Below are 17332 nucleotides of genomic sequence, written 5' to 3'. Positions count from 1 at the left end.
TCGATCCATTTGGTGACTGGGAGTCAGTGGAGCCTGACAAGGGCTGGGGTGTTGGGGGGACGGAGTTTTATGCGGGTGAGTATCCGGGTGCCAGAGTTTTGAATTATTTGGATTTAGTGTATGGTGGAGCTGGGGAGACCAGCGAGGAGGGCATCGGAATAGTCCAGACAGAATAGGCTAAATGGCCTGCGCTCTATGACATGTTCTCTTGAAATGTCTCCTTGTGTTTCACATCATGGATCTGTTTTACCAGCTGTAAGGTTATCAACTTTTTTGTTAAGTATTTATAAATAAGTAACGAACAGTTCACTTGTGTTTATGATTGGCATCTGATGGATGCAGTGAGTTACTTTGTAGTGTAGTGACTGTTGTGTAGGGAAACATAATAGCAGCAACATTTGATATCCTGCAACCGCACACAAACAGAAATATACACAGATATGCACACACAGACATACACCATCGCGCAGAAACATAGTCATATACAAGCATACACACACGTCTATGGTTTGGATCCATAAAATCAAATCCTGCATTGAAAGACGTCATCCTGTGGGAAGGTGGCTGTATAAATGCTTGTTATTGTTGTTGTTGTTGTTGTTATAACACCTTGTGTTAATACCTACAGCTCATCACTTTGTGTGGTCAGGTCTTTGCTGCTGCTCTGTACAGGAAACTGGTGTCTTGGGGCAACTCATCTGATGACTGTTTCCATTGGTTGCCTGGTTGTGACTGAAGCTGGGGGTCTGTGTACCTACGCCCCATGTGCAGGAAGCTGGGCCATCAGCGGCTGAACTGTACCCAATTCCAGTACACACCGGCATATACCATGGCCAATGGTGCAATGGCATTATGATATGGCGATATATCAAATGCAAGGATTATTATTATTATAATACTACACTGAAGACCAAAATGGGGTTTACCCACCAGGAAACAATTACTCTTGGATCATTCTCCCGACATGTTGTATTGTTTTATACCTTTAATTTCTCAACTCAATTCTCAGTCGTAAAACATCGGATGACTGAATAAGAAGCATGTTTCATTCTAATATCTACTATTATTACTATCTACTGTGACTAATTTAGATAATTTATCTAGCAGCACACGGGACAATTTATTTTAAAATATTAACAAAACATTAATATATTGTGCAAAACATGGGTGTGCAGCACCATCTCCTGGTAACATTCAGTCATACTGTCAGCCCCACGCAGACATAAGCCGTCATAGAATCATAGAATTGTGCAGGATAGAAGGAGACTGTTCGGCCCATCATGTCTGTGTCATATTTTAATGTCAATAAGCCGGCACCATTGACTTTGGGGGAACCCTCCTTCCCCAATGCTGCGTGATCCAATGGAATGGTGTGAACTTTCAGGGGAGATATAATAATAATAATCCTCACATTTGATTGATACAGTGCCTTTCACGTCTTTGAGACATCTCAAAGGACTTCACAGAATATACTGTAAAGTGAATTGACTGTATATTTTCTGGTCAAAACATGGAAGCCAATAGTGCTAAGCAGTGTCCCACATACAGTCGTGGATTGAGCGACCAATATTTTTTTTAAGGAATTATTACCCTCAGAAAGCGATCCGCCAATTGACAAATATCCTACTTACTGCTAGGTAAACAGAGGCATGTGGAGTAAAGAAACTTGCCCAACCTTCCACCCTGCCGGGAATAGAACCCAGGTCTCTCACTTGCTCGGCACCACTCTAGTGCTCTAACCACTGAGCTACAGAATTAGATGTTTAAGCGCTTTCACTTTTTGATGCTGAAAATATAAAAATATTAACTTAAGAATAGTTTCAAGTTAGCCTCAAAACAGTAGTTAAAATAACGACCATAAATAGGAATTGTATATCAAAAATGACAACAAAAAAGTGTACAATGGAATCAGAACATTTGCCCAAAACCTGCCGAGACTATCTCAGCAGCATGGCAGTGCTGAATCAATTGGAAAATTATTCAGGCTCTGTTTAGCAATTCTAATCCACAAAGAAATAATTCCTGCTCTTCTTGGTCAAGAATGGGGCACTGCATCAGGGCAGACACAGTGTCTGGGTTTATAATTTATCACTCAAGTAATATCTGCAATGATGTGTGAGAGACTAATGGGTGTTCTGTCAGCAAGAACAATTACTTTTCTGTCACGGGATTATTAAATCCCATTTAATTGCAATTATTTCTTGCAACCAATGATCATTTCTGTCAGCTCAACATGTGGGAAAAGCAAGAGTTATAAATAAACTAAAAGAGGACATTGTAGAAAGCTCCTGCCCATGACAGCATTGACCTCCTACTCTTGGAAGTTTAGCTAACTTTAGCAGCAGAGGATATATATTTACATATGGTGTAAGAGAGAGAAGGGGGTTTCTCTCTCGATGTCCTGGCCAACAATCCTGTAGTTCACGGCTGTTTTTGAGGCATTGCTTATATGCCTCTTGGAATACACAGTAAACCCTGTGAAGCACTTTGAGATGTTTTGATGATGTGATACGGCGCTATATTAAATGAAAGGACTCTTATTATAATATCCCAGGCATTGCCCTGGCTGGAGAGAAGAAAATCCCAACATTGCTGTTTCTGATCTCCTCTCCCACTGGGGCGTGCGGACAGTGAGGAATGGCCAATGGAGTCAGGCTCGGATGTCATAGGAACATAGGAACAGGAGGAGGCCTGTAGCTCAGTGGTTGGAGCGCTCGCTTTGGAAGCGAGAGACCTGGGTTCCATTCCCGGCAGGGCGAAATGGTGGGCAAGTTTGCTTATTCCACACGCGTCTGTTTACCGAGCAGTAAGTAGGAACCTGGTTATTAGTCGATTGGCGGATCGCTTTTCTGGGGATAATAATTCCTCAAGAAAAGAAAACAATAATAATTTGGTCACTCAATCCCAAACTGTTTGTGGGACGCTGCTGTACGCAATTGGCTGCCGTGCTTCGCCCACAAATATACAGTCAATTCACTTTACAGTGTATTCTGTGAAGCTCTTTGAGATGTCGAGAAGACATGAAAAGCTCTATATCAAATGCAATGATTATTATTATATTCATCCCCTCAAACCTGTTGAAAACCTGCCCATCGTGTCTGTGTCGGCTCTTTCAAAAGAGCTTTTTCAAATCAACCCCACTCCCCCACTCTCCCCACAGCCCTGATCAACCTCACTCCCTCTCTCTCCCCATAGCCCTGATCAACCCCACTCCCTCTCTCTCCCCATAGCCCTGATCAACCCCACTCCCTCTCTCTCCCCATAGCCCTGATCAACCCCACTCCCTCTCTCTCCCCATAGCCCTGATCAACCCCACTCCCTCTCTCTCCCCATAGCCGTCATCAACCCCACTCCCCAGCCCTCTCCCCATAGCCCTGATCAACCCCACTCCCCCCCTTTCTCCTCATAGCCCTGATCAACCCCACTCCCCCCCTCTCTCCCCATAGCCCCGATCAACCCCACTCCCCCACTCTCCCCACAGCCCTGATCAACCCCACTCCCCCCCTCTCCCCATAGCCCTGATCAACCCCACTCCCCCACTCTCCCATAGCCCTGATCAGCCCCACTCCCCCGCTCTCTCCCCATAGACCTGATCAACCCCACTCCCCCACTCTCTCCCCATAGCCCTGCCAACTTGTTCTCCCCAAATAATTATCTACTTCTCTCTAAAAAGTTGTTATCGAATTGGCTTCCACCAGCCTTTCAGGCCATGCATTCTATAAGATCATGGCTGATCTGTACCTCGACTCCTATAACCCGCATCCCTGACCTAACAAATATCTATCCACCTCAGACATCTCCTCCCCCTGGCTGATCTGGGGGAAACCGGCCGTCTTCTTCCTGCGGTTGCTGTGTGACTCACACAACAACACAATTACATTTGTCTAGTGCTTTTCATGTCGGGACGATGTACTAAGGCTCTGGACAGTCAATGATTGGGACCCGAGCTGGGGGTCGGGATTGGGGAGGGTGGAGGGCAAAGAGGGAAAGGGAGGGGACCGAAAGCACGATTGAAAAGGAGGGTCTTGAGATGTGTCTTGAAGGAAGCAAGGAAAAGGGCAAGGCGGAGGATGGAATTCCAGAGGGTGGGGGCAGTGACTAAAGGTCCACCTGCCAATGAGGGTGTGGGCAAGGCAGGGGCATGAAGCAGACCAGAGCCCGCTGAGCGGCGGGAGCGAACAGGATGTTAGGGGGTTAGGAGGTGGCAGAGGTCGGGGGGAGCGAGGCCATGGAAGGCTTTGAAGGTGACAAGCAGGATCTTGAAGTATATCCTCTGTATGATGGGAAGCCAGTGGAGTTGGGCGAGGATGGGGGTGATAGGGTCGCAGAGCCTGGTGTGGGAGAGGACATGAGCTGCAGAGTTCTGGATGATCTGAAGCCTGTGGAGGAAGGAGTTGGGGAGGCCGACAAGCAGGGAGTTTGCATAGTGAAGTCTCAATGTAATGAAGGCGTGTATGAGGGTTTTGGCGGCCTGTGGTGTGAGACAGTGTCGGAGCCGGGCGATGTTGCAGAGGTGGGGGAAGGCACGGATGTGGGGTAGAAAGGATAGTTGAGGGTCAAACATGACCCCAAGGTTCCGGACTGGCTCAGTGAGGTGGAGTGTGCGACCATGGTGGTGATGCTGTCAGCACCTGAGGCGAGGAGGCGCTGCTGGGAGCCAATCAGGAGCCTCGGTCTTGTTCACGTTCAACTGAAGAGTTAACTCTCATCCAGGACTTGATGTCTGACTCAGGGCAGCAGTGGGTCCTGGAGTCAAGGGTAGAGAGATACAGTTGGGTGTCATCCACATAAATATGGAAGTTGACCCCATGTCTGCGGATGATGTCACCAAGAGAGAGCATATAGATGTTGAAGAGGAGGGGACCAAGGACAGAGCCCTGAGGAACGTCGCACGAGACAGTCCGGGGACTAGAGGAGAAGCCATTTGTTGAGATGAAGTGCAGGCGGTGTGAGATGTACGTCCTCCCGACGTGAAAGGCGCTCTATAAATGCAATCTTGTTGTTGTTGTACGATCTGAACCAGTCAGGGACAGCGCCGTGAAGGTTGAGGTGTGAGGAGAGGCGGTGGATGAGGATAAAGTGGTCAACGGCGTCCAAAGCAGCAGAGAGGTCAAGGAGGACGAGGAGGCAGAGGGAGCCCTGGACACAGATGGACAGAATGTCATTTGTCACTGGGGCTGGGGTTAGGGTTGGGGCGGTTTCTGTGCTGTGGGCGGCACGGAAACCCAATTGGAGGGGTTCGAGAAGGGAGTGATGGGAGAGGAAGGAGCGAAGCTGAGAAGCAGCAACTCGTTCCAGGACCCTGGAGAGGAAGGGGAGGTTGGAGATGGGGGGCAGTTATGGAGTGGACAAGGGACCAGGGAGGGTTTTTAAGGATCGGAATGATGATGGGGTGGGACGTCTGGAAGACGTGACGAGCGCTATATCAAATGCAAGGATTATTATTATTATATTATTATGACAGTGGCGTTTAATGGAGTGGGAACAGTACCAGAGGACAGAGAGAGTCACTACACAGTCACTACACATCGGGTGACTGGCTCGGCTCCTCCCATTGTCAGCCCAGAGGTCAGTGACCCCCAGTGATGCCGGTCAGATAGGTGGGCGGGGCCTGTCTCTGGATGGGCGGGACCTGTCTCTGGATGGGCGGGACCTGTCTCTGGAGGGGCGGGACCTGTCTCTGGAAGGGCGGGACCTGTCTCTGGAGGGGCGGGGCCTGTCTCTGGAGGGGCGGAGACTCTCTCTGGAGGGGCGTGGCCTCTCCGGAGGGGGGCCTGTCCGGAGGGCGGGGCATGTCTCTGGGGGGCAGGGCCTCTCTGGGGGGCGGGGCGAGTGCGTGCGCAGGCTGAGCTGGACCCGGATTGCGGGTGAGTGTAACCGCGGGGCCCGGGCCCGGGGGCGGGGGTCGGGGCTGGGAATTCAGGCCGCGGCTTCAGGCCGCACCCGGGGCCGGGAGGTGGGAGCCGGGGCTCCAGGCCGGGGCCGGGGCCGGGGCCTGTACTGCCGCTGCTTCCCGGTGGCGGCGCTGCTCAATAGGGCCCGTTTGAAAGTCTGAGGGCGCACTGACTGCCCGGGCCGGGGGGGCGGGGGGCTGTGTGGGTGGGGGGCTGTGTGGGTGGGGGCTGGGCGGGGGGTGGGGGCCGGGGGCTGGGCGGGGGGTGGGCGGGGGGGTGGGGGGGGGCTGGGGGGGGGGGGGGGGGGTGGGGGGGGGTGGGGGCGGGGGGGGGCGGTGGGGGGCTGGGGCGGGGCTGGGGGGGGTGGGTGGGGGCGGGGGGGGGGGGCGGGTGGGCGGGTGGGGGGGGGGGGGGGGTGGGGGGTGGGGGGCTGGGGGGGGGGGGTGGGGGTGGGGGCGGGTGGGGGGTGGGGGGGGGTGGGGGGCGGGGGGGGGGTGGGGGCGGGGGGGGCTGGGGGGGGGGGGGGGGGGGGGGGGGGGGTGGGGGGGGGGTGGGGGCGGGGTGGGGGGGCTGGGTGGGGGGCTGGGGGCGGTGGGGGGGGGCTGGGGGGGGGGGGTGGGGGTGGTCTGGGATCAGGACCAGTTTATCTATTCCGATGGACATTAAAGATCCCATTTGCACTGTGTGAAAAGAGAATGGTGTCTCTGTCTCACAGTGTTCTGCCCAACAATTCATCATAACTTCATGGCTATTTGAGGCACATTTGTGTTTGTGAATTGTATACAGAAATAAATTTTGACTTTGTGAGGGTCACACAAGTGAGACTGCAGAAAAGTTTATTATTTTAACCGTGAACACATACCCTTGTACTGTAGTGCCGGGTATATTGTGCAATGAGAGTATTGACTGGATATAGAATGTGCAACACGGAAAACATGGCCCAACCAGTCTGTGTGGGTGTTTATACTGATACCCACTCCTTACTCCCTTCCTCTTCCCCTCTCCCTCATGTGAGGGTCTATCTTCCTCTTGAATGCTTCTAAACCATTGATTAAACCACGGCTTTAGGCAGAGAGGTGCACAATCTGACCACCCTCTGCATGAAGAAGTTCCTCCTAAATTCTCTTTTTGCTGCCCTGGTCATATCTTATATTTGTGTTCCCTGGTTACAGATGCCCACCAACCATTGCTGTTAACCTTATCAAACCCTTTATAATCTTAAACACTTCTATTTGGTTTCTTCTTTATGTTTAATGTCGCCCACTAACATTTTATTCATACTGTTGAGTTGCAGTCTGGATTTAGTTTCTGAGTGGCGAGTGTGGATTGAGCAGAGCCGGTATCTCGTACTGTCACTCATTTACCTCGGGAAACCCGGCTATACCTTCAACCGGGTTGAGAAGCGAGAGGTCACGTTCCGCACATGTAGCTAATTGCCGTCTAAAATCTTTACACTTGTGTGGAAATAACGACATACACATTGGCAAAATCACGTTGGGTTTCCTTTATTTTTGGGGTGGCTGAGGTTCTGACATGGTCTCTCCAGAGCGCCCGTGAGGTTCCAGAAGGCACAAGTGGCTTCATGTTTGCCTAGAAATACAGTTACTGCACTTGGGTTTCTGTGAAGCACATTTCAGTTATGGCAGCACAGAAGGAGGCCATTCGGCCCATCGTGTCTGTGCTGAAAAGAGCTTCCAAATCAACCCCACTCCCCCGCTCCCTGCCCATAGCCCTGATCAACCCCACTCCCCCCTCTCTCTCCCCATAGCCCTGATCAACCCCACTCCCCCGCTCTCTCCCCATAGCCCTGATCAACCCCACTCCCCCCCTCTCTCTCCCCATAGCCCTGATCAACCCCACTCCCCCGCTCTCTCCCCATAGCCCTGATCAACCCCACTCCCCCTCTCTCTCCCCATAGCCCTGATCAACCCCACTCCCCCTCTCTCTCCCCATAGCCCTGCAAACTCCCCAAATATATATCTATTTCTCTCTTAAAAATTCTTATCGACTCGGCTTCCACCAGCCTTTCAGGCCATGCATTCCAGATCCCAACAACTCTGTTTCTTTTAACAACTATTTTAAATTGGCAGTGGGAATAGTTTCTCCTGTTCACCCTATCCAATCCCCTCATAATTTTGAAAAATTTGAAATAATTTCTCTGAACATTCGGGTGCAAAAGAAGCGTCTGATTAACATAAATATAATCTGAAATAGATGGTCCTCCCGCCCCTCCTCCCTCCCTCCTCACCTCTCCATTCTCTTCCACCCCCTCCTCCTCCCTCTCTCCCTCCCTCCCCCCCTCCCTCATTTCTCTCCCCTCCCCCCCTCCTCTCCATCCTCCCTTCCCTCCTCTCCCCTCCCTCCCTCCTCTCCCCTCCCTCCCTCCTCTCCCCTCCCTCCCTCTCCCTCCTCTCCCCTCTCTCCCTCCTCTCCGCTCTCTCCCTCCTCCCTCCCTCCTCTCCCCTCCCTCCTCTCCCTCCCTCCTCTCCCCTCCCTCCCTCCCTCCTCTCCCCTCTCTCCCTCCTCTCTCTCCCTTCCTCCTCTCCCCTCTCTCCCTCCCTCCCTCCTCTCCCCTCTCCCCCTCTCTCTCCCTCTCCCTCTCTCCCTCCCTCCCTCCCTCTCTCCCTCCCCTCCTCCCTCCCTCCCTCCTCCCTCCCTCCCTTCCTCCCTCCTCCCTCCTCTCCTCCCCTCCCTCCCTCCCTCCTCTCCCTCCCTCCCTCCCTCCTCTCCCTCCCTCCCTCCCTCCTCTCCCTCTCTCCTCCTTCCTCCCTCCTCTCCTCTCTCTCCCTTCCTCCTCTCCCCTCTCTCCCTCCCTCCCTCCTCTCCCCTCTCCCCTCTCTCTCTCCTCTCCCCTCTCTCCCTCCCTCCCTCCTCTCCCCTCTCTCCCTCCCTCCTCTCCCTCCCTCCTCTCCCCTCCCTCCCTCCCTCCCTCCCTCTCTCCTCCTCTCCCTCCCTCCTCTCCCTCCCTCCTCTCCCCTCCTCTCCCTCCCTCCTCTCCCCTCCCTCCCTCCCTTGGAAATGATCTTCTGTAAATGTTCTGAATTAATTTTAACCTTTAATGTAGATTCATACTTGGGAAAGATTACTGAAAATACAAAAGCAACCAATGTTCTTCAAGCCACAGTTGGAAAGAGAGCTAAGTGTTTTGAAAAAATGATAGTTTATACAAAAGCGTTAGGTCCTGACTTTTTGCAGAGGGGAGACTATGGATGAGAAGGCATTTCCTGTTATCTCAAGTACTATCATCTCTTTGTAATGAAGGTGTTTTGCCAAGTTGCCTTTGACTGTTTTTTAAGCAGTTATATATTACTGGCTGTGTAACTGCACGTTCTATTGCAGGATATACACCTGTCTGTCTGTCTGTCTAATACAAGAACAGAGAGAGCTGGGAACCCTCAGCAGGTCAGGCAGCATCTGTGGAGAAAAGAAAGTGAGTCAACGTTTCAGGTCCACGACCCTTCATCAGAATAGACGATGAAGGGTTGTGATTCCGAAATGTTGTCTCACTTTCCTTTCTTCATTGATGCTGCCTGACCTGCTGAGGGTTCCCAGCTCTCTCTGTTCTTGTTTCAGATTCCAGCATCTGCAGTATTTTGTGTTTTATTGTCTGTCTAATATTACTGTTCAGGTCCATCCTATCCCACCTCTCTGCCTTCCCTCACCCCTCCCCCCGGCTCGGGCCCCGACACCTGACTGTTCAGCGCTTTGGGACATCCTCCCGACGTGAAAGGCGCTCTATAAATGTCATTTTGTTGTTGTTGTAATTATATAATTTATATTCATACTGCACCTTTAACGTTGGACAACGTTTCAAAGTGCTTCAAATTGTTTACCACCCTCCATTTGTTAATGATTTGATTCCTTTGAGTTCTTATCTGCTTCAGAATAACTAAATGTGTTTCCTGGCGTTAAAAATATTGTATCTCTCAGAGTGACTTGCGTGCACATGCATTAGATGTGTAACCTCCTCCTGAATCATATAATGTGCTATTTACTCTTTGTGTTCCTTATATAATTGCTGCTCTGTGTTGAATATCCTGCACTCAACTTTCCTCTGTAAAGGAAGATTGCACAAGGTTTACTTTGTGCACAATTTAAATAGCTGGAGGTATCTCGTGACAGTCCAAATTCCTTGTGATGCAATCTCTGGGCGTGGGCTGCAGCTGGTAACATCAACTGGAACGTTCTCCTGCCATAAAGAGCCAGGCAATGGCTGCGCTGGTTGATCATTCGTTTCCTTTGTTGTTAGAAAGCACAGTAAATACCCCAGGTGTGCTTTATATTGGCGATGCAGTAGTAAGCACTATTATATTAGAGTGACAGCTTCTGATATCCTAGACCACCTTGAGTGGATTTATAGTCTACAGACCGGCGAGTATTCCAAACTGTTATCAAAATCACTTGGTCTTTCAGTGGTGTACATGGCAGTGCAGGTGAAAGTCCTGTGTTAATCCTTGTGATATCAGGGAAGGTGCTGCAGGCTGGCTCAGGGAGACAGACGCTGAGAGCTGGAGAGAGAGAGCTGCGGAGAAGTGAAGGTTGGGATGAGTGATCTGCACATGATGCTCTTTAGAAACCTAGTTTTTCCAACTTTAACTTTCAGCTTATGAGAGGAATGAGAATGTCATTAATTGCCTGTTCCACATGTTTCGAAGTTACGATATCCCCTCACATTGTTCTGAGATCGCGTTATGGCCTGATGATGTAGTGAAATTTATGTATTGTAAAGTGTGGAATGTGTTGTATGGGGCTGCAATGATATTAATAAGATTTGAACATTCCATTTCATACCATGTTTCTGGAACTCCATTCCCAGATCCCTCGGCCTTACTTGCTCCCTCCCCTCTTTCAAAGCCACATCTCAAAACCTCTTTGACCGTGCTTTTGGCCATTTTTCCCCCTCTTCAGCCCCCTCGGCTCCGATTCCAATCTAGAATTGTCGAAAGGCGCTGTAAAAGTGTAAATTGTATTGTGTCTCATCTCCTATGGTACATTAATGTTTAACTGGTTTATTCAGACACCTGGTGAAAATAGTTGTGCTTTGAAGCTATTTAAGTGTGTGTTTCAATTGAAGATTTTGCTTTTCAGAAAAGCAGGAATCTGCAGAATAAGCTGGTGTTCATTGGAATGATTTATTGCCTTGCCGTGGAGAGGGAAAAACATTTTTTTATAGGCTGTACACTACAAACCGTCTCTTACTGAAGATTTCCAGTTTCTAATTATTTTGAAGAACATGACAGGTGGAAAAAGGAACCAAAAGATTGTGGAAAATGAATTCAGATCTTACATAAAACCTACAAACCACCCTGTCCGGCTAGTGCTGTGTGGGTTGAAATTGTTGATGTAAATCAAATTTGGAAATAATTTAGTGTGACACTTGAATGTGTAGGTCAATATCTCCGAATTTCCTGGTAAGGTCTCTACAATCGATCTATCACTGTCTGTCGAAAGACGTACGGCCGATTCACAGAAGAAATGGTCTGACGTGACTCTGGGACTAGGAGACTGAGCAACTACCTGACAGAGGCCGATGCTGGGGACAGAACAGATTAATGGAGAGTAGGTGCTGAGTATCCGGCAGGTACTGCAAGGGCGAATAGAGCTCTGGACAGTGTGTGAGTGAGTGTTCACTGTGGTCAGAGTGTGGGTGAGTGTTCACTGTGGTCAGTGTGTGGGTGAGTGTTCACTGCGGTCAGTGTGTGGGTGAGTGTTCACTGTGGTCAGTGTGTGGGTGAGTGTTCACTGTGGTCAGTGTGTGGGTGAGTGTTCACTGCGGTCAGTGTGTGGGTGAGTGTTCACTGCGGTCAGTGTGTGGGTGAGTGGTGTGTGGGTGAGTGTTCACTGTGGTCAGTGTGTGGGTGAGTGTTCACTGTGGTCAGTGTGTGGGTGAGTGTTCACTGCGGTCAGTGTGTGGGTGAGTGTTCACTGTGGTCAGTGTGTGGGTGAGTGTTCACTGTGGTCAGTGTGTGGGTGAGTGTTCACTGCGGTCAGTGTGTGGGTGAGTGTTCACTGCGGTCAGTGTGTGGGTGAGTGTTCACTGCGGTCAGTGTGTGGGTGAGTGTTCACTGCGGTCAGTGTGTGGGTGAGTGTTCACTGTGGTCAGTGTGTGGGTGAGTGTTCACTGTGGTCAGTGTGTGGGTGAGTGTTCACTGTGGTCAGTGTGTGGGTGAGTGTTCACTGTGGTCAGTGTGTGGGTGAGTGTTCACTGTGGTCAGTGTGTGGGTGAGTGTTCACTGTGGTCAGTGTGTGGGTGAGTGTTTACTCATCAGTGTGAGGGTGAGTCGTGTATAGCAGTGAGCAGAGGGAGTGCTGGCAGGACCGCTTGGGTTTGCCCTGTATTTCTCGTGACCAGTTGGAATCTCATCAAGATTGCTCCCTCCCTTGCCTTCTTCAAAGCACATCTCAAGAACTTCCTCTTTGACTGCGAATTCAGCCATCCTCCCATCCCTAACCTCCCTGTCCTTCACCCTCCCTGATCCCAAAGCCCAGCTCAGTTCCTAATCCCTGACTGTACAGTGCCCTGGGACATCCTCCTGACGTAATAGGCACTGTGTAAATGTAATTTGTGGTTGTGGTTGTTGTCTGGAGTGGCTGACGTTAGTGATGACAAATCGATGTTTGTCTAAACTCAGGTTTTGCTGATGGACAGTGAGGTGTGGATGTGAAGTGATGTGCAATCAGTGTGAGACGGATATGATGAATATCAGAATCAATGTCACTTTCCAGTGGGTAGAACAAGGGAAAGGTTGACCACATTGTGGACTGTTGCCCAGGTGAAGGTGCAGTATTACAAGACTTGCAGTAATACTGTACCAGCTGTTCTCCAGTCTGATCAGCCAGGCTGACTCAGCCTCTCGCTTTGTGTGCCACTGGCTGACCTCCGATAAAATCCGTCCCTTCCTGGCTGTTTGTGGAGTAATGCTGGGCTGCCAAGTTTGCCTACGAAAGACATGTTTGCTACGATTGACAGTAAATCCCTTGACTTATCAAATGCAAGGATTATTATTATTTTGTTATTTGGAGACCAACAGGAGGGTGTGAATGAGTGGCTAATTCCAGGATTTAAGCAACTGAATAGTTCAGTTATTTTTTAGTGACAAATTTGGAATAACAGCTGTGGATTTTTTTGGGTTCTTTGACAAATACAGAAACCCATCACCTGCTTAAGAGTATCCAAACCAAGCTGAGATTTCCCTGCCTCCCACCTACACATGGAAATCCCAGCGATAGATTGTTGGTATGGAATGCACTCTCTCTCCCTGTAGGGACACATCCTGCTTTACTTAATTCCAGAAAGTGTTACGTGCAGGTTAGCAAGAGCCAAGGCTTGGCGGGAGCGCAGAGTGCGCGGAGGGGTCTACCCAGCTAAAACCAGTTCAATTCTGACATTCCATTTAGACACGTCACCTTGGAGCCACTTTAACTGCAACGAGAGGCCATACGTGGGGAGAGGAATGGTAGGTAATAGAATAGATAAAAGCTATCTGGAGACAAAATAAATCTTTGTTTATAAGTCTCCCAGGTCATGGATCCAGACTGAGCCTAAACAGACTGATTTTGCATCTAATCGAGGCTCCTTGATGTACCACTTATGGGGATAGTAGCTCAGTGGCCAGAGCGCTCGCCTCGCAAGCGAGAGGCCTGGGTTCGATTCCCAGCAGGGCAAAACCTTGTGCAGGTTTTCTTACTGTACACGCCTGATAATAATCCCTCAAGAAAAAAAACAATCACTTCAATTCACAACTGTTTGTGGGACGCTGCTGTGTGCAATTGGCTGCCGAATTTCACCAACAAATATACAGTCAATTCACTTTATAGAATATTCTGTGAAGCGCTTTGAGACGTCGAGACATGAAAAGCGCTATATCAAATGCAAGGATTATAGTAATATAACAGTGTAACTGCTGAGAACCTGGCCTTGTGCTCACAATGAACCCGTGAAACAGATAAAGCTTCTGAGTCTGGCTGAGCTGCTGACCAGGGCAGCCCCAGGAATCGCCTCTTTAATGCCATTTTAAAAATAATTATTTCTACTTGTGATTTGTTTGCTGAATGTTTTACTCTCGGCAGATGTTTCTGAAGATCAACGTGTTTTTTTTTCTCCCCTCTCTCTCTTTCCTTCCCCTTTGCTGTTGAGAAAGCCTGGGATACTGGGAGCTGCTGAGGGCCTGTCACTCTCAGCAGCATAAAAAGGGTTAAATCCACGTCTCTCCGTTTATTCCCACCTTCTGCCTTTGGCATCTAAAGCTGAGATCAGGGACTAGCACTGATTGTGATTCAGACATCAGACATTCAGGGCGTGATGGGCTACCGGTGAGCTCCCTTGGACGTATTTCCAGTCACTGGTTTAACTGAAACAAGGATCTGCTGTCATTTGATTGTTATTTCCTTTCAGCAGAGAAATGGAGGCTCCTGAGTTGCCGGTACCTGAGGGCCTGGATTCTTCAGCTGTCTCAAGCGAGGATTCGTTCTTCAGTTTCTTCGATATCTTTCTCTTCTCACTCATCGCCGCGTTCACCGTCTACTGGTTCTTCTTCAGGAAAAAAAAGGAGGAGATCCCCGATTACAGACCATTACAGACTCCGTAAGTGTTTCAGTGGGGGTGTTGGGGGGAGTGGGGTGCTGGGAGGGCAGGGAAATGGAGCTGAAAGAATAGATCTTGAATAGCCCACCCATATCCGGTGGCGAAATGTCTGAGAAGCTTTTTTTTCCAGGAATGTTGGGTCTGGTGACCTGCGTGAGACATGACAGAGCCTCCACTGGCCGCTAACAATATCATAATGATGATTTTATCACTAACTAGTAGTGATGTGTATTAACTGGCCTTGTTCACTGGGATACAAATCGCAGGATCTTTCCCATCCTCTGTGACAAGTGGTGGTGCTGGGAATCCCAAGGAAATACTTCATCCCTGTCAATATAATGAATCCTTCCCATCCACCTGGTGAATTTTCCAAGCCCACAAAGAATATCCGTTTAATGAAAACTCAAATATTCAGCTTTGCTTTGAGGGACGGGATTCTGACCCTTTCACTCACTCCTCCATTGACTCATCCTCGGCAGGAGTCCGGGGTTAAGTGGGTTTGAGGCTTCGCTGCAGCCTGTAAACCTGAAGCTGAGGATGGGCTCAGACACCAGTATGATTTGAGTAGGTCCCTGACAATGAGTTAGTCAGTTACAGCAAGGGTTAGACATTCCCAGGACAAAGGGTTGGACAAACCACAACCAGTCATGAAGTGAATGACCAATGTTATTGGGGGAAGATTGCTGGCCAGGACACTGGGAGAAACTCGAATCTTTATCGTCCACTTGAACAGGCACAGGTGCTGCCTCGGTTTTTAACGTCTCGTGTAAAGGACAGAAACTCCAAAATTGCGGTTTCCCAGCGGCTGCACTGGAGCTGAGGCTGTAGGATCTTGGGGACTTGAACCCGCAGCCTTCTGTTGTGACTGGGAGGTGAGAGCTCGAGCATTGAGCCGGGCTCCAAAACATAACAGCCTAAAGAATCAATCTGTACCTTCCCGAGTTATAACTTTTGATTTTAGCCACAGTCGCTGATATTTCTCGTGTCTAAGCATAAGCACACAGCAGCGAAGACAAGTATGGCCTCCAGATACAGACAGGCCAGATTCATTGACATTCGCCTCACTGCCTTCACTGGTCCCTTACCTGGATCCATTGTTGACGAGGATTCCCTCCCGGATTGTGAGGGTACAGTAATACCACACTAACAGGAAGTTGAACAAAGAGTCGATCACCCTGCAGAAAAGATAAGCATTATACACAGAAACAGGAGGAGGCTATTCAGCCCTTCAAGCCTGTTGCACCATTTTATAATATCACGGCTGATCTGTACCTCAAGTCCAGTTCCCCCCCCTTGCCCCATATGCCTTGATATCCTGACCTAAGTAATATTTATCTACCTCTGTCTTAAACAAGGCCAGAACAAGGCCTTCTGTAGGCAATGCCATGAGTCTCTATATGAACATTGTGTGGCAGGAAGGAGCAACTTTCATGAGTCAATGACATTTCACTGATTAGAACAGAATAGATGCCCAAACCCTGGTCTGATTAACAGACACTAGGCATTCTCCAAGCTGCAATCTGACCAAGGACATGTATCTGCACGGCATTGCTTCCATTATCTGGACAATAACTTACCTAGAGTTTAGCAAGAACCTGCAAGTGAAGGAGATGAGGAGGAGGATGATCGTGAGGTACAGTTTGAACTTCTCATACTCATCCTTGTAGGCAAACCTGCAACGTGTAAAAAGAGTCAGTCACTCACCAGGTTCAAACAGGTCAAAGGTTTCTCCAGAAGCAGGTTTGGGTGATGACGGGTGACTTACTTGGCCTGTTTGCTGAGCAGAGTCACATTGACGTTTCCCAGGACCAGATTCAAATACAATCTGCAACAATAACAAAGTGACAGCCTTTCAGTTTGCAAACAGTTTGATTGTTTGGCTGTTTCTGGTTATTACTCTGGCCTGAAAGGCTGGTGGAAGCCGATTCAATAACAACTTTTCAGAGAGTAGACAATTGTTTGGGGAGGACAAGTTTGCAGGGCTATGGGGAGAGAGTGGGGGAGTGGGGTTGATCGGGGCTATGGGGAGAGAGCGGAGGAGTGGGATTGATTTGGAAGCTCTTTTCAAAGAGCGGCACAGACACGATGAGCCGAATGGCCTCCTTCTGCACTGTATAATTCTATGATTTCATGTTCTGATAATAATAATAATCCTTGCATTTGATATCACGTCTTTGAGACGTCTCAAAGCGCTTCACAGGATACACCGTAAAGTGAATTTACTGTATATTTTGTGGGCGAAACAGATGATAATCAGATGACACCACAACACGCTGGTCTCCGGCCGGGAGCAAGCGGAAAACAAGAGGAACATTTGCCTCAAGAAAACATATTCGAGAAGCGCAGCTCATATCAGTGTCAGAATTTACCCAAATTCAGGATTTTCCTGAACCTTCATTTTGCCAGCTTCCCTAATGGTTCATTTGATAAAAACTACTGCATCCTGACGAACCCTATTCCTTACTCTGATCCTGGCTCCAACCCCTCACCCTCTGCCATATAATAATCCTTGTGAATGTCTGTGTTTATTGTGATTAGAAGCCAATTGATGGTTACACTAGTCAGCAAATAATCAGAGGCTTCCAGAGAAGAAAAGAGGGAAAGAAGGAAATAAATCTCTATCCTCCAAAGTGAAGCAGAAGTTACAGAATCCTATCAAAATCGCAGGTTTTGTTTAATTAAAATCAAACATGGAAATAAGTTAAATAAAATGACGCCTGGAACTGTAACGCAAAGTGCCTCGCTGACATTTAGACAATTAATTCCACACGGCAATTATTGACCCATTTTTCTTCGGGAGGAAAGCCTCCATTTCAAAGAAGACATTTTGCCGTTCCTTCATCATCTCCTGGAT

At 49.1% G+C, this 17332-nt stretch overlaps 1 protein-coding gene, 1 long non-coding RNA gene and 1 other non-coding gene across 4 annotated transcripts in view; 2 read left to right on the top strand and 1 right to left on the bottom strand.

Annotated features, from left to right (window-relative positions):
• Positions 1–2687: 2687 nt before the first annotated feature.
• trnap-ugg lies at positions 2688–2759 on the top strand. Its single transcript has one exon. It is a non-coding gene; the product is annotated as a tRNA-Pro (tRNA).
• A 3045-nt stretch (positions 2760–5804) lies between these two features.
• Positions 5805–17332, top strand: part of LOC103172309 — a 13286-nt gene continuing 1758 nt past the window's right edge. Inside the window, exons 1-2 of the long non-coding RNA XR_006085326.1 lie at positions 5805–5867; positions 14290–14478. This is a non-coding gene — a long non-coding RNA (uncharacterized LOC103172309). The remainder of the gene's footprint in view (positions 5868–14289; positions 14479–17332) is intronic.
• The window catches only part of LOC103173062 (ion channel TACAN), a 14364-nt gene continuing 12445 nt past the window's right edge, over positions 15414–17332 (bottom strand). For both annotated transcript variants that reach the window (XM_042338650.1, XM_042338649.1), the window contains exons 4-7: positions 17262–17332; positions 16244–16303; positions 16056–16151; positions 15414–15653 (exon numbers count right to left, since the gene is read on the bottom strand). In XM_042338650.1, the coding sequence (XP_042194584.1) occupies positions 15560–15653; positions 16056–16151; positions 16244–16303; positions 17262–17332 (321 nt within the window). In that variant the 3' untranslated portion in view covers positions 15414–15559. The remainder of the gene's footprint in view (positions 15654–16055; positions 16152–16243; positions 16304–17261) is intronic.

The sequence above is a fragment of the Callorhinchus milii genome, unplaced genomic scaffold (assembly GCF_018977255.1).
Source record: "Callorhinchus milii isolate IMCB2004 unplaced genomic scaffold, IMCB_Cmil_1.0 Scaffold10, whole genome shotgun sequence".
Lineage (NCBI taxonomy): Eukaryota > Metazoa > Chordata > Chondrichthyes > Chimaeriformes > Callorhinchidae > Callorhinchus > Callorhinchus milii.
The sequence above is the reverse complement of the archived record's forward strand: the minus strand, read 5'-3'. Positions and strand labels throughout refer to the sequence as shown.